Source organism: Mus musculus, chromosome 1 (assembly GCF_000001635.26).
Source record: "Mus musculus strain C57BL/6J chromosome 1, GRCm38.p6 C57BL/6J".
In the NCBI taxonomy this organism is placed as follows: Eukaryota; Metazoa; Chordata; class Mammalia; order Rodentia; family Muridae; genus Mus; species Mus musculus.
Window position 1 is genome coordinate 65,043,672 of NC_000067.6, and position 15,490 is coordinate 65,059,161.

At 43.7% G+C, this 15,490-nt stretch overlaps 1 protein-coding gene across 2 annotated transcripts; it reads right to left on the reverse strand.

The window, feature by feature from the left end:
• Positions 1-4,883: 4,883 nt before the first annotated feature.
• Positions 4,884-8,145, reverse strand: Cryge (crystallin, gamma E). 2 transcript variants are annotated; one of them, XM_030246091.1, is made up of 3 exons: positions 7,891-8,145; positions 7,099-7,341; positions 4,884-5,225 (listed from the first exon to the last, which is right to left on the reverse strand). In XM_030246091.1, the coding sequence occupies exons 2-3, from the start codon at positions 7,219-7,221 to the stop codon at positions 4,953-4,955; spliced, it is 396 nt and encodes a 131-aa protein (XP_030101951.1). In that variant the 5' UTR covers positions 7,222-7,341; positions 7,891-8,145; the 3' UTR covers positions 4,884-4,952. The 2 variants fall into 2 exon arrangements, with proteins under 2 accessions (XP_030101951.1, NP_031803.3); NM_007777.3 differs by lacking the exon at positions 7,891-8,145 and adding an exon at positions 7,434-7,492 and having other exon boundaries at positions 4,886-5,225.
• Between the last annotated feature and the right edge of the window lie 7,345 nt (positions 8,146-15,490).

Sequence of the window (15,490 nt, forward strand, 5' to 3'; positions counted from 1 at the left end):
CACTGTGACCATTGGTTCCAAGAACGGCCACCTGACCTTCGGAGAGCCCCTGGACTCTTCCCCCTCCCTTGGAGCCTCCTCTTTCTTATATTGCCATCCCAGAATAAAGATTTTCAGAGCTTAATCAGTCTAATTGTCTTGCTATCATTCTTTTTCTTGTCCCTCTCACTCTTCCCCCTGCTCTAGGTCCCCACTGACTATCCCTGCAGGTCAGAGTATTACCCAGGGTAGTCTAGCCAGGATAATTTATCTGAGATAATTTTTGTTGGCTTTCTTCTGTTTCACCTTTAACAGTCAAGTTTGAGTACTTTAACTCTAAAATGAGATCTAAAGATTTCACATTATCAAACCACTAACATCTCCTTTATTAGGAATAAAACATCATCTTTCCTACAATAACTTTTTTTCTTTTACCTTAATTTTTCTGAGTAACTATGTAATTCATAGTGTCTCTACTCCCACATTCAACAACATCAGTGTGAATATGTGTAATTCATTAAATTAGTAATGGCAAACATGATCGAACCTTCTTCTTCTCCTCCTCCTCTTCCTCCTCCTCCTTCCCCTCTCAGAATTTCCATGATAACCAAATATTTTAGTCAAACACTTTCTAGTATTGACTGCAGGTGGTAAAGATGGAAATTCCATGGTGACTGGCACTGTGGCCACTTCTGCCCCATGATGCTGCTGGGCCCAGTCCTCAGCAGCTTCTGCCCCTCCCCATACAGACTCCTTTGGCAGCCTGTAACCTGCTCAGCACCTCCTGTGCAGTCTTACTCCTGAAACACAATGTGTAGATTCCATTGGCAGTACTTGAAGTTGTGTCAGTCATAAAAGCAGTGTAAGAACTTCATTGTGAGGGAACTACCTAGGGTGCCCTAAGACCTGCATTCATTAATCCCACCCAGCAATGGACCTTCAGTGGCGGATTACCTTGCACTAGGGCTGACTTCTTAACACTGTTAAGAGGGAAATAAGCTTTTACACTCTCATATTATATTCAGATCATAGCAGTATATAAATAAACTTTCTCAGATGTGAGCCTTAGTAAATTCCATAACTTAGAAATAAATACCATGAGACCTCCAAGCTATTTCATGTACACATGAGGGGAGTGTGGGCATGTGTGTGTGTTTACATAGTCTTTTGAAAATTCAAAGAGATTTCCATATCATCTGTACAGGCCGGTATCATCAGTCCTAGCTGGCAAAAGAATATTAGTGACTATTGTAGATGTTTTAAAACGTAAGAACTTCTCAGCAACCGTGGAGCCTCAAGAAGTTCCACAAATTTGCTGTCATCAAGATTGTGAGTCTGCAGTAAACATTAGCTAATGCTGCAGAGTAGCTCAGGCAGAGCAGGCGTGATCATCTAGATTGAGCACAAGTTAAACGGTGTGAAATGCAGATATGTGGAGATATTGTCAGCAAACACTGCTATGACTGGAAGTGGACTGAGCACAGCTCCTGTCTGAGAGCCTAATGCTGGTCAGACTGAGATAGCAGGGCACCTAAAACCTTCCAACTTTCCCACTTGAAAATCTTGGAAAACCACTTACGTCTCTTGAGACGAGGTGGGGGGGGGTCCATATAAAGGTAGGGTAACAGATTCCCTAGATTCACAGAAAAACATCTGTGAGTGAGGTGATAGCTCAGAGGTGAGCTCAGTGCTCACCTGAACCGAAACCTTTGTTATCCCTGGACCTGAGAGTTTCTCATGACAAGGGGTGGTCACTGCTGTGGACGCCCTGAGCTCTTGGAAAGTTTTTCTATCTTATTTGTTTGTTTGTTTTAGATGGGGTTGTTTTGTTTTGTTTTGTTTTTTGAGACACGGTTTCTTTGTGTAGCCCTGGCTATCCTAGAACTGGCTCTGTAGACCAGGCTGGCCTTGAACTCACAGAGTTCCACCTGCCTCTTCCTCCTGAGTGCTGGGATAAAGGCACTAGCCACCACTGCCCGGCAATAAATGTAATTTATAGATAAGTAAATAAACAAATAAATAAATGCTAAGTGGATGAGGCTGAGCTTCAAAGTTGGAATCTGGATATTCCATGAAGGGCTCAGGGATCCAGATTTTGTGGCACAATTCCAAGGTTTTCTTGAATATATACCAAAGGGTATGAGAATATGGACTGGTCTTGAGAGCTGCATCAAGACTTCTTGATGCCCTTGACACTGGGAGCAGGATTCCGGAAGAAGATGAGCAGCTCTGGGCAGAAGAACTCAGACCAACCTGCAGAACCAGAGCTTAGGCATAGGACCTTGATTTTTAAAGGTGAGGACCACAGCTTTCAAACAGAAAGGAAGAGCATTGTGCCATGTGCATTGTTTCTGAAAGCGCTTGGGTCCATTTGAGGTGTCTCACCATGTGCAGGATAAGGATTTCTGTGTACATGTGTAGATACTGAGAGAGGGACAGAAAAACAAAAGAAGTCAGTCTTAATCAACAAGATATATGTATGTATGTATATATGTATATACATATATACATACATACATACATACATACATACATACTCACACACACACACACACACACACATATATCACCTACAGTGAGAAGAAAGGAAGACTATAAAAGTAATTGCGAGAAACCGTAAGAAAGGTAGAGGTTGGGATTGAAGGTGAACTGAGGAACTATTTGGAGAACATAGAGTCTCTTTCCTCAGGAACTCAAAGTTTCGTACATCAGATATGTATCTATAAGATTCTGAGGGATGGGGGAGGAGATGTTGAACTGAGCACAACGCAAATGCTGGCTTCTCCATTAGAGAGCCGCCCTCTGCCAATGATAGCCAGGCCTCTCATGGAACACCATGCTCAACAGTTATTTTTAAGTAAAACATATATTTGTTTAATAAAATTAAATTGTTTTCTCTGCATTCGTGATTCTGGAAAGGGCTCTCCGACAATTGCCTTTCTTCTAGTGAGCACTAGGTGGCGGTCTTCTCTATAGTACAGGCTTCTCAATGGAGGAAGGTAAGGCAGATGCTTGAAAAAGTTGACATTTAAGGAATTTTCCATCATTTAATTAATCTGTGTGTCATAAAAGGCTTCCAGATTTTCATCTTAAGGATGGGAGGAAGGAAAGAAGAAAGGAAGGAGGGAGGGAGGGAGGGAAGGAGGGAGGGGGAAGGGACGAAGGGATGGTGTCAACAACGTGGCTCAGTGTGTAAAAGCCTTTACCACAAGCCTGGTGACCTGAGTTCAAGGAAAGAGCCATAGACCATAGCAAAGCCTGCACACAGAGCATGCTCACAATGACATGTGAGAGGTTAAAATGAGTTCCACTGACAGCGAATGTAATAGGACTAGGGCTCTGAAGTCTTTGTATTCAAAAGACTTTCTTCTGATCTGTTAGTGTCTTCTTGATTCTCTTATAATTCCTTTGGTTAATTAATGGAAAATACAATTAGGATGGTCCCTGCTCTACCTGTCACTGGTCTTTTCCTTGTTCCACTGAAGCAATGTACCCAGCCAGGCCTTGTTCCTGAAATATGCTTGCAAATCAATAGCTATTCTGCCTGAGGCTGATGGTTAGAACCCCATGAAAAGGTTCCAGTAATTCTTTCTTCACTTTGGTAACAAAACTTGTTTTTCAGGCAGGCTTTATCCATATTAAGTGATGGGAATTGTCTAAAGTGGGTTGGTGCATCTCAGGTACAAGTAGTAAGAAAAAAAAGGGTGTATTCCAAGTAGAGTTAGGGATACCCTAATACCTAATTCCTAAATAGGAAAATAGCACACAAGTCTCTGATTTCATCTTTACCTTATATTCTCTTTAAAATTTAAAGTTTCTTTTATTTTTTTAAGGATTTACTTTTATTTTGAAATTTCCCTGTGCATGTATGCATGTGAGTATATGTGTATGTGTGTATTTGTATGTGAAGGATCCTGCTCCATTCACTGTCATCTTTCAGTAGATCACAGTATCTAAGATGAATATGTGAACCCTTTTGGATATGACTCTGAGCTACGAAACCAGACTTAAGTCTCAGGGCTCTTTAATTTTACAAGCAAAACAGTCAGCTATCAAGGAATGTGTTGTAGGCTCTAAAAATTTTAGTAAGTATCCTGAGAGATTGTGATATAGCCCAACTTCAATTCGTTATACTTTGTTAAGCACCGACCTTGGTGCAAATGCTGTATAAGAAGTATTTAGTATACCTGTATACCACAAGTCCAGTGTGCAGGCAGCAGTTACTTTGTGTGTGGCCCCGTTACAAAACAATCATCACAATCAGATGACAAAAATCCATATTTGTTCTTCGTCAGGTCGGGATTAATACCTCTCACCTTCACAAACTAGAGAACCGGGGCACAGAAATGATAAGTGACATCAATCCATCGCCTGAAGCTAGTGACCCTGGCCACTAGCTTTGTTAGCCAGGGCCACAGCATCTTGTGAAACCTCCACCTCTCTGGATGAGCCACAGCCCATTTCTGTATCTACAGTGATGTGGTTTCTGGAAACGTGGTTACTTTTTCCTCTAGATTCTCGACTGCACTGCCCTGTGGCCCCCAGTAATGGCCAGGCAGGTCTGGACTGCCTGATGTTCTCGAATTGACTCCTCAATGGTTGCTCCTATTAATGGCCAGTTGTGTGCCTCCAAGGGAACCTTTTTAACCTCCCCCCACCCCCTTCCAAACGCTTAAACCACCCCAGCTAGCAAGCAGCCAATAGGATTTAACTCTTACAGAGACACGCGCCCACTTCTGGTCCCCCCCCCCCCCCCCAGAATCTGTGCTTTTTGTCTTAAGTTGCACGTTTTCTTGTCTGCTTTTCCGTTCCCAGCCCACCCCTATGTATGATACTATCCATATCATTTCTGAGTAGCTTTGCTGCGCCCTTCAATTGAGGGTGAAAGGAACAGAGAACTCTGTTATTGCATGAAACACACAGGAAATATTTTATTACTGTCCAGATGGAGAAAATGGTAGAGTAAAAATATTTCAATAGAAATCCATGATTCTCCTCAGAGAGCCCACCCTGGCATTCATGGCGCCCCAGTCGTGGTAGCGCCTGTACTCCCCAGGCCTGAGCAGGTACTGCCGCCCCCGGTAGTTGGGCATCTCGTAGAGGACCCAGTAGCCCTCCATCACGTGGAAGGAGTGGAAGTCACTGAAGTGGAAGCGGTCCTGCAGGTGGGAGCAGTCGTCTGTGATCTCCACCATTTGGCCTCTGTAGTCCTCTCGCTCGTAGATCTTGATCCTGTGAGAACTGGACTGTGTGTCCAGAGAACAGCAGGACGTCAGAAAACCTGAGCTGAGCTGAGCTGAGCTGAGCTGAGCTGAGCTGAGCTTGCCAATCCAGCACGTGCTGTCTGGGGGAAGGGCGCTCCCTAGCTTTTCTATGCCAGAACGATTTAACTGAAAGAAAGGCCACTAATACTAGGATCCCTGCGCATGATTCAGGAAGTTGTTCACAGTGAAACTCGAGATCATCACCACCAACCATTCCTTTCGTATAAACTGTGCTCCGGTGGAGTTTTCAAGTATAACTATCCACATACTGGCCCTCCTCAGCATCATTTTAAACAACTATTCTCCACCTCCCCCCCAACCCTCTAGATTCTTGGTAATCCGAGGTTCTTTTTAGAAGGTATAAAATTAATTTGGTATTGCAGTGAAAATCCAAGTGTATCTTTAGCAAAAAAACCACCATCCTGAATTTCAGTAGCATTAGGAGAAAGCAGAGGAAGAGAAGTCAAATTGTCTCTTCCACAGGAAGAGGATGGGCCAATTCAGGAAGAAGCTCAACCCAGATATCCCTCCCTCCAGCGTTCTTTGTTGCTTCCGGCCCTTTACAACCTCAAAGGTTATAAAGCAAGGATATCTCAAAGACTGAGGTTTAGCTCTCAGCTCTAAAGTGTGCTCTGGGTAAATCAGGTTTGGTCAATACCTGTGATGAATGTTTGAGATCCTGAAGAAGCCTGTGTGGATCAGGAATGCAAACCTTTAGAGCAGTGGCTCTCAACCTTCCTAATGCTGCGACCCTTTAATACAGTTCCTCACGTTGTGGTGACCCCCAGCCATAAAACCATCTCCTTGCTACTTCTTAACTGAAATTTTGCTACTGTTATGAACCATAATATAAATGGCTGATATACAGGATATCTAATACAGAACCCTAAGGGGGTAGTGGCCCACAGGTTGAGAACCACTGCTGTAGCACAGTGAATAGTCGGGCTGCTTGTCCTGGGCAAACCTGCTCTTCAGCTTCAGCAAGAGCTCTTGGCTCAAGGTCTTCTTCTATCCTCAAAACCTACGGTAGGAAGGGGTCTCCTAGCAACAGGGAGCAACAGGCTTATGAGGCATCCTCTGATAGACCAGTATTGTGCTCTTTGCAAAGGACTCACATGTGTGTGGACAAATTTGATCCTCAGGACAGCTTGTCACACAGAGAGCAGCCCTTATGACAAGACGTTCTTTTAAGAGAAAAGGAAAGGCCAGTGCTTTGAGTCTGTAGAAAGGAACAGGAGGAAGGGGGTAGCTAGGTAAAGGAAGAAGAGGAGGAGGAGGAAAAGGAGGAGGAGGAGGGATAGGACAAGGAGGGAGGGAAGGATGGAGGGAGGAAAAGGCAGCAGCTAATATCTGAAGTAGGTTATTAGAGAATCCATGGCATCTAGACTGTTGGGGCTTCCTTTGGGTTACAGTTGATGCCCCAGAAACTTTAAAATCCTACTTTTCCATCCCTTGGCAAGTATTACCACAGCTCAGCTAAACTTATCAGCTCAGCCCCTGGTGACAAGGTCTGATGTGAATGAAGTTAAGAAACATGGGTGAACAACCTCAAACCATCAGGCAGCCTCTTGGTATTAAAGCCGCGGCCCAGTGGCTCTGAACTAAAAACCATGCTCAGGTTATTCCCAATAATAGTGAATTGATTTTAGCAAAGTAAATGAAAATGCCCAGCGGAGAACTTTACTTTCAGACATGTTTTTGTGGGAACCTTGGATGGAGTACTTCTTAGTAAACATAGAGGACACAGAACCAGAGGAAGGTGGCTGCCACTCCTGACTTGAGCCAGTCACAGATATTACTAGCTGGTCAGGATCACATAATTGACTGTAGGCAGGAGCCCTGTGAAAAGACTCACGTGGGGGATGAGGCGGCAGGAGCGGACAGAGTCACTGAAACCCATCCACTGCTGGTAGTCAGGGTAGTCCCCGCGACGCAGGAAGTACTGGCAGCCTGCGAAGTTGGGCTGCTCATAGAGCATCCAGCAGCCACTGTCCACGCGCACAGAGTTGCAGCGGCTGAAGTAGGGCTGCAGGTTGGAGTGGTCGGTGCTGCACTCATAGTGGCGGCCCTGGAAGCCGCGGTCCTCATAGAAGGTGATCTGTAAGGCAAGGCAAGGCAGGGCTCAGAGGCCTGATGTGGCCTGGACCCCAGGGCAGGTCCTTTCCCAAAATGAGGATGCTCTGGGCTCACCTTCCCCATGGCTGGTGTTGGCAGGTCGGATGGGATAGTGCTGTTGAGTGTGTGGGGCTGGGAGCAGGGTCTATATAGCAGGAGGTCTGCTGCGTTGGCAGGAACGGCACAAAAGGGGCCCGCGGGGGGACAGGGCATTTTTTCTCTCTCTCTTTTCTATATAATGACTATGGGGGAGGTGTGGGTTATTGTATGTTTTCTCTTAGACTCTCCAGAGCTTTCGAATGGATGACGAATCACTGACCCGGCTAAGAGGGTCACTTGACGCGGCTCCAGCCTTTAAATGAAGCTGATTTCGGAAAAACTGATGTAGAGCAAAGTTGCTTAACTCGTTAACATTTGTAGCGAAATGTTTTAGCTATCTTTTACAGTTTCGAAACAATGCCATAGACTAACAATGCAATATAGTTAACAGTCTTGAAAAAGTGGAAGATGGGGGCGACAGGGGTGAGTGTACCTTCTCCACAGGATGATGAGAGTCCAAAAGGGTTCTCCTCTGTCCTGTACTCTGGAGACAGAGGCAGGCGGGAGATTAAATGGGCAGAGACAGGCAGGGGAAGGAAGATCTGTGTGAGTTCAAGGCCATGACAGTCTGGTCTCCAAAAATGAGTTCCAGGAAAGGCAGGACTGTTACACGGAGAAATCTTGAAAAAGCAACAACAAAAGAGCTTTCTTATAAGCTTTGTGCTGATCAGCTAGGAACCAGAGAACTAACGGGACTAAGTAAATGCTAAAGTTAGACACCTCAGTTCTGTTCCTCAGAGTGTGAGACCACGCCCATCTGCTTGGGCCTCTTCCCCCAGGCCTCTCTCAGTGCAGGCAAGAGATTTTAAGTCCTGGGGTCACAGGGTGACTCACAGCCCTTTTACACTGGTAAGTTTCTACTTGTATTGACTTCGCAGCAAAACATCAGTTTGTTCGAGCTGCCGATAAATGCACGGTAACAAACAACCTGTAAGGAGGACATTTGGAACCACACAACCTTGTAAAGACGCTGCCCTCAACACCCCTGAGCAAACCCTGATTGTCCTGTAGTGAGTGCACTAGTTAAAGGGGCTGGACCCCCTCCTCCTGTTTCCAAGACTCCCAACAGCAACAGGTACCTCACTCTCTTTAAAGCAAGGCCTCTCAACCTTGGCACAAGGTTGACATTCTAGCTGAAACATTCTGATGCATAGGACTGTCCAGAGAAATGCAACATGCTTCTTAGCGTCCTGTCTCAACCATCGGATGTCAGCTGACACCCCTCCCCCACCCCCAGCTGAGGTAATTGTGATAGCTAAGACTACACCTCCAGCTGCCCCTAGAAAACAGTATCTCCTTCCCCTTGGCCTTGAGAACTACCTCTGGAGAAGCTGCTCTCATTCCTAAACAGGGACTCTTACCACCTGAGTGGCTTACTCAAAACTTTTCTCCCTCAGCAAATTTAACTTGATTGAGTCCTAAGCCTGGTCACATCTTTGTCTTTTTAAAAATTATTAATTTGGGATTTATAAATAAGTAGGAGAAACAAAAACAGGGTCTTATATCCAAACAAGGCACTATTGATGTATATTCTAAATATTTATTTATTTATTTATAATTTAAAAAAGATTTATTGTATGTGTATAAGCATTTTGCCTGCATGTATGTAGATGCTTATAGTAGTCAGCAAATGGAGGTTGTATTCCCTGAAACTGGAGTCACAAATAGCTCTGAGTTGCTGTGCATGTACTGGGAATTGAATCCACAGGAAGAACAGCCTGGGTCCTAACTGCTGCCTATTTCTCTAGCCTTTGATGGTGTAGTTGTTTTGTTTGTTTTTCTAATTGCTGGCTATTTCTCCAGCCCTTGTTGATGTATTTTGCTTGTCTTTCTGAGACAGGGTTTCTCTGTGTAGCCCTGGCTGACCTGGAACTCATTATGTAGACCAGGCTGGTCTCAAATTCAGAGATCTACCTGCCTCTCCCTGGCTCCCAAATGCTGGGATTAAAGGTGTGTACCACCAGCTGGCTGTTGATGTATATTTTTAAAAAGTTCAATCCTTATTCCTTTGATTTAATAAGTACATCTCTAAAATCTATCTGAAAGAAATGGTTTAAGGTACATACAAAAAAGTAGTAGCTTATTTAAAAATTTGATATAAAAGAAATGTCCAAAATAGTATGTTAATTAAGTAAATTATGAAACATCTGTTTGATGAGTTGCTCTGTGACCATCAAAATTATCTCTTACTTTTCTGAGAATTTACTTAAGGATATAGAAAATGTTCACCATATGTTAAGGGAGAGAGAGTAAGTCTATTGTGCATAAAACTGCAAAACACTTCTGAAGATAAAAATGAAGAAGTTATAAACCTGTGGAAGGGAATCTTGTGCTTGTGGATCAGAATACTTGATATCATTAAGATGTCACAATTACCCCAAGTAATCTACAGAGTCAAGGCAACTCTGACAAAATCCCAGCATCTTCTACCCAGAAACATAAACATGTTCCCGAGAGTCAACTGACTTCTCAAAGGATCCAAACAGCCAAAATGACTCGGAAAAGAACAAATTTGGAGGGCTCATATTTCCTGATTTTAAAATTCACTACAAAGCTATAGTAATAAAAACAGTGTGGTACCAGTGTAAACCCAGACATGTTGAGCAATGGAATAAAGTCAGGATCCTGAAGGGGGGTGGGGCTCATATGTGTTTTCAAAATGGCTTTAACAAGAATATTAAAGTCACTCAGCAGAGAAAATACATTAAGCTAAGTTGGAGAAGCCAGAAAAGAAAGAACAGGTCTGCTATGATTTCATTTATTTGTCATGAAATAAACCAAGTGATGCTCGCCTGGTGCTGGGGTGTGGGGAATGGGGAGATGCTGTTTAGTGAGGGGGGAATTGCAGTCTGGTACAATGGACATTTCTACCTGCACACAGTGGCGGTATCAAACATTGGGAATGGGTCAGCTATACTTCAAATCACATGAACCAAAATGTCACCCATGCTTGCACGATACCTACTTCTATAGGAAATAGAACTAAGAGTATCTTATCATTTATTTTTAAAGTTCTCCTTATATGTCAACATTTTGGGTGATGGAAATATTTTACTCCAAAATCAAAACAGAACGGCAGGTGCTTGATTTGAAAACTGCTGTTACTGGGGGCTAGAGAGATGGTTCTGTGGGTAAGCATGCTTTTCATACTACTGTAAGGATCTGCGTTCAGACCCCAGCACCTATGTAATAAGCTGGACATGGCCTCATGGGTACCTGCAAACCCAATGCTGTGTGTAGGAGGAGGCAGGAGGATTGCTGCGACTGGTTGGCAGCCTTGCTGAAAACATAAGCAATCCAGGTTCAGGGAGTGAGCCTGCCTCAAAGGCAGGGAGTGATTGACCCGTTCAGCAGGTCCAGTTATTCGAGGGTCTCGAGGGGACCTCCTCCTAAAGAACCAAATGGGGGGTAGAGAGAGACAAGGGTCTTGTACAAGTAACGACACGAAAACCATTCTGAAGTTGTATCAAGACCCCAATGTATTGAGAAAGGTCCAAGGCTTAAATGCACAAGCAAAAGAGGAAGTATAGACACTGATCAGCGGGAGGGGTGGGGCAATACAAGCAAAAGGAGAAGTATTTATGGGAGGGGGGGCAATAGAAATTCTTTCTTTTGGCAGCTACTCGGGGAAGCAGGAACTTGGTGGTATCAGGGTGTGGTCAGGACATTGGTGATGACCTAGGGCTGGAACATCCATCTGGTTCTCGGAATCCATGTGTCGGTGGCCTGCTTTTGACCCCTTTTTCTTCTCGGTGGGAGAGGCCCAATTCAGAGATCAAGAGTTGTCTTAATAGCTCCCAACAAGTGATGGAGGAGGATATCAGATGCCCTCCTCTGGCCTCTACAGGTAACCCCTCACACACATGTGCACACACCACACTCACAATCAACAATATTAAAATTTTGTTGTATTTCACACTCATGTTTATAATGGAACTACTATTATAGCTCAGGTATGGAATCAGCATAGTGTCCATTACTGGGCTAATGGCTAAGGAATGTACAGCATAAGGTTTTATCCAGCCATAAAGAAGAATGACATTATGTCATAGACAAGGAAATGGATAGAAATTGAAATCCTCATGGTAAGTAAAACCAGACAGACTCAGAGAGACAAATGTTGCATTTTTTTCTTATATGCAGCATGTTGATTTTTTAAAACAATGTAAAAGCATAGGGAACTGTTTGCACAGGGAAGGGGATTAGTCAGTGTGGGAGCTTAGCAGCAGAAAGGGTAGAAAGAATGTGTTTGAATGTGATTTAAATACATCACAAGCATGTGTGAAAATGTCATCATGAAGCCAACTACTTTATACAGCACAAATAAATAACAGCACAACAACAAAAACACTGTGGCACTTTAGCAAGGATATATAAAATGTTGAGGTAATAGTCATATTATAAATATCATCTTGAATTTTTAAATCTTAGTTACAACTATATCAAACACCTTCCAGATTTTGATTTATTTCCTAACTATTCTCTGAAAGACGCTCATGTGTTCATTATAAGAGCACCATAGTTTACTATTCCTGTGCTACAAATGACTGGCCATCTCTAATTCTTTATTGCTATGACACCCCAAATAAACATTTTGCATATAGCATTTCTATTTTTAGAGCCTGTTTCTTAAGCATCCTTGGCATAAGACTCACTGGATCTAAAGTTAGTTCCCATCTTTTTCCTCCTGCTATAATGTTGTTGTTACTTAGGTTTTGAGACACTGTCTTGTTATTAGCATCCTATCTGTCCCGCAGGATGCTTTCCTCCACTTTCAGCCGCCTTCAGGCTGATAGTGTACCTGTGCCCAACTTCTCTGCTGCTCTTAGGCATTCCTTTTTTTTTTTAATTATTCATTTTATGTGTATATGTGTCTGAATATGTGTATATACAACATGTGTGTTCAGTGACAGCAGAGATCAGAAAAGAGCATTGGATCTTCTGGAACTGGAGTTTCAGAGAGTTGTGAACCACCATGTTGGTGCTGAAATCTGAACCCAGGTCCTTTGGAAGGGTTCTTTTTTTTTTTAATTAGGTATTTTCTTCATTTACATTTCAAATGCTATCCCAAAAGTCCCCCAGATCCTCCCCCCCTCCCCCTCCCACTTCTTGGCCCTGGCGTTCCCCTGTACTGAGGCATATAAAGTTTGCAAGACCAAGGGGCCTCTCTTCCCAATGATGGCCGACTAGGCCATCTTCTGATACATATGCAGCTAGAGACATGAGCTCCAGGGATACTGGTTAGTTCATATTGTTGTTCCACCTATAGGGTTGCAGACCCCTTTAGCTCCTTGGGTACTTTCTCTAGCTCCTCCATTGGGGGACCTGTGATCCATCCAATGCATCCACTTCTGTGATAGTAAGTGTTCTTAAATGCTGGCCTATGTCTCCAGCAGCTCTCTCACAACACTCTTTATTAGCACAACTAAGAAACTGTGAAAGTGTCAACTGTAGATTCCATCTCCGTTGTCCTCCCCAGTGGTGTGTGAATTTCAAGGATTATAAGAGAACTTAAAAGCATTGACTTAAATTTCTTCTGTGTGTTTAATAATATATAAAATAATTACATTAATATTTGTGGCCCTCCCTTGGGGGCAAGTCTACTTTATTGTTTCATGGCTAGGGTATATAAAAGCTTTTAGGGTGTATGGTTGGAAAGGCCTAATTTGTCATAACATCAATTGAGCAGAAAGAAAAGGCTGATTGGTCATAATATAGCACTTATTTATCATGTGGGCTGGAAGCCAGAGCAGGGAGTGTGTGCTGAGATATGTGCCCTTGCAGAGAGCTCAGACAAGGCCAGCCACCTGTGTTCAGGAACACTCTCCAGACAGCAGCAGACAGAGACAGAGAAGCTCAGCTGAAAAAGAGAGTCCTCCATTTTGCTGAGCTCAGGAAGCCATCCAGTCATGGGGGCCTGCAACCTCAATGCCTGGGTTCTCCATCAATATTTTAATTTACCTTTTCGGATAGCATCTTTCTCACCTCGAACTTCCTCTTCCATCTTCATTTAGTCGCTCCCTTCTGATTTCTTTATACCACTCTCAAGACTCTGATAATATTTTGATGTCCTCTTTAAACCTGGGAGCCTCTTTAAACCTGGGAGTGTATGCTCTAGGCTCAGTTAGAGATGGCTGTTAGTGTTTTCCTTCAGTCATCCTTTCTTGTTTATTAACTCAGATGCATCTTACAATTACCCTCTGGTTACCAAGGATACCAACTTCAGGACAATGCAGATGCTGGTTAAGCCAGTGTATAGCATCTGAGGCCTTGTTGCTAGTGTCAGCCTGATGGGTCAACTACCTCTAATTCTGAAGCTACCTTGGAACCTCTAGTCACTGAAGCAGTAGGCTTCCACCTTACTTGTCTATTTAACATGGAGTTGTTGTCATCCTTGAGTCTAAGGCAGCCCTACTGACTCTGGTCTGGCTGTGGGGTTGGGGTGTTTTGAGCTGGTTTGAAGAACTGGGTGGAGAACCGGCAACTCAGTGGGCCAGAGAGGAGGAGTAATCCAGGTGAGGGAAAGATGTGGGGAAGGACAAAGAGGCATGGCTCATTTCCTGTGTGTGGAGGACTCCTGGAGGTGAGAGCAAAGGATGGCTGACTGCAGTTAGGTAATAAGACATAAATTAGATGGTGGGGAGGGGTTTCTCAAAGTAATTAAGGTTTTCCTTATGGGTAGTGGAGAAACATCAAAAGTCATTTGTGAGGTTTTTTGTTTTATAAGTCTCTAAAGGTCTTTTTTTTTTAAAAAAAAACCTCTTAAATATTTATTTTCATTTTTGTCTTTTTAATTATTATATACTAATTATACATAATAATGGTTTTGTTATTTTTTTATAGATGTATATAATGCATCTTTTCCCCAGCTAGTAGTTCCTCTTCTATCCCCCACCTCTCTCTGATGAACCAAAGTTTTGCTAAGGTTGGATGAAAGTCTGTTTAAAGAAACATATGCCCTTTAGTAATGGTTATACCACTGAAGAAATTCCTCTCTCCTTCAGCAACCATTAGTTGCTCCCCTCTCAATCCCCAGACAGGACCTTGATTTTATGCAGGTCTTGGTAGGTTACTATGGCTGCTATGAGTTTGAAAGTGTCATGTGTGGTGGATTGAATGAGAATGGTCTCACAGGCTTACATATATGAATACTTGGTCCCCACTTGGTGGAACTGTTTGCGGGGGTGGGGGGTGGGGGGTGGGGGGTGGGGGGGATTAGGAGTTTTGGCCTTGTTGGAGGAAGTATGCCACTGGGTATGGACCTTGAGGTTTCAAAAGACTCCTGTGATACTCAATGCGCTCGCTCTCCCCCTCCCCCTCCCCACCTTCCTCTCCCTCCCCTCCCCTTCCCCACCTTCCTCTCCCTCCCCCTTTTCCTCTCCATCTCCCTCTCCCTCCCTTCCTCCCACATCTCCCTCTCCCTCCCTCTTCCCCATCTCCCTCTCCCTCCCCCTTCCTCATTTCCCCCCTCCCCTTCCTCATCTCCCTCCCCCTCCCCATCTCCCTCTCCCTCTTCCCTCCTCCTCCCTCTCCCTCTCCAAGAGGACAAGAGGAGAGCCCTCAGATGTTCCCTTAGTGTGCCATCACAGACTCTCTGACCCAAATTAAGACAAATTAAACACTTGCTTTTATAAGTTATCTTGTTCGTGGAGTTTATCATAGTGGTAGAAATTTAACTAAGACTTAGGCTATGATGGAAAGATAGTGTTTTTCACACTTCACCTCATCCTCTGGTTTTTATGGTTTTTCTGCTCTCTTTCTCACAATGTTCCCTGAGCCTTGGGCAGTGCACTATAGAGGTCCCATTCACAGCTGAGCATTGAATAGTCACTTACTATCAGGGCTTTGAGCAGCCACAAGTCTCTCTCTGCAGCTGTTGCTACCCACTGCAAAAATAAGGTCTTCTGACCACACCTGGTACTAGCATTAACATATGGGATTAAAGATAATTATTTAGAAGGCAATATGACAGGTACATCATATCCATTTCACAAAAACAACAGGAGGAGCTTTCCAACTAGGGCCTGTCACCT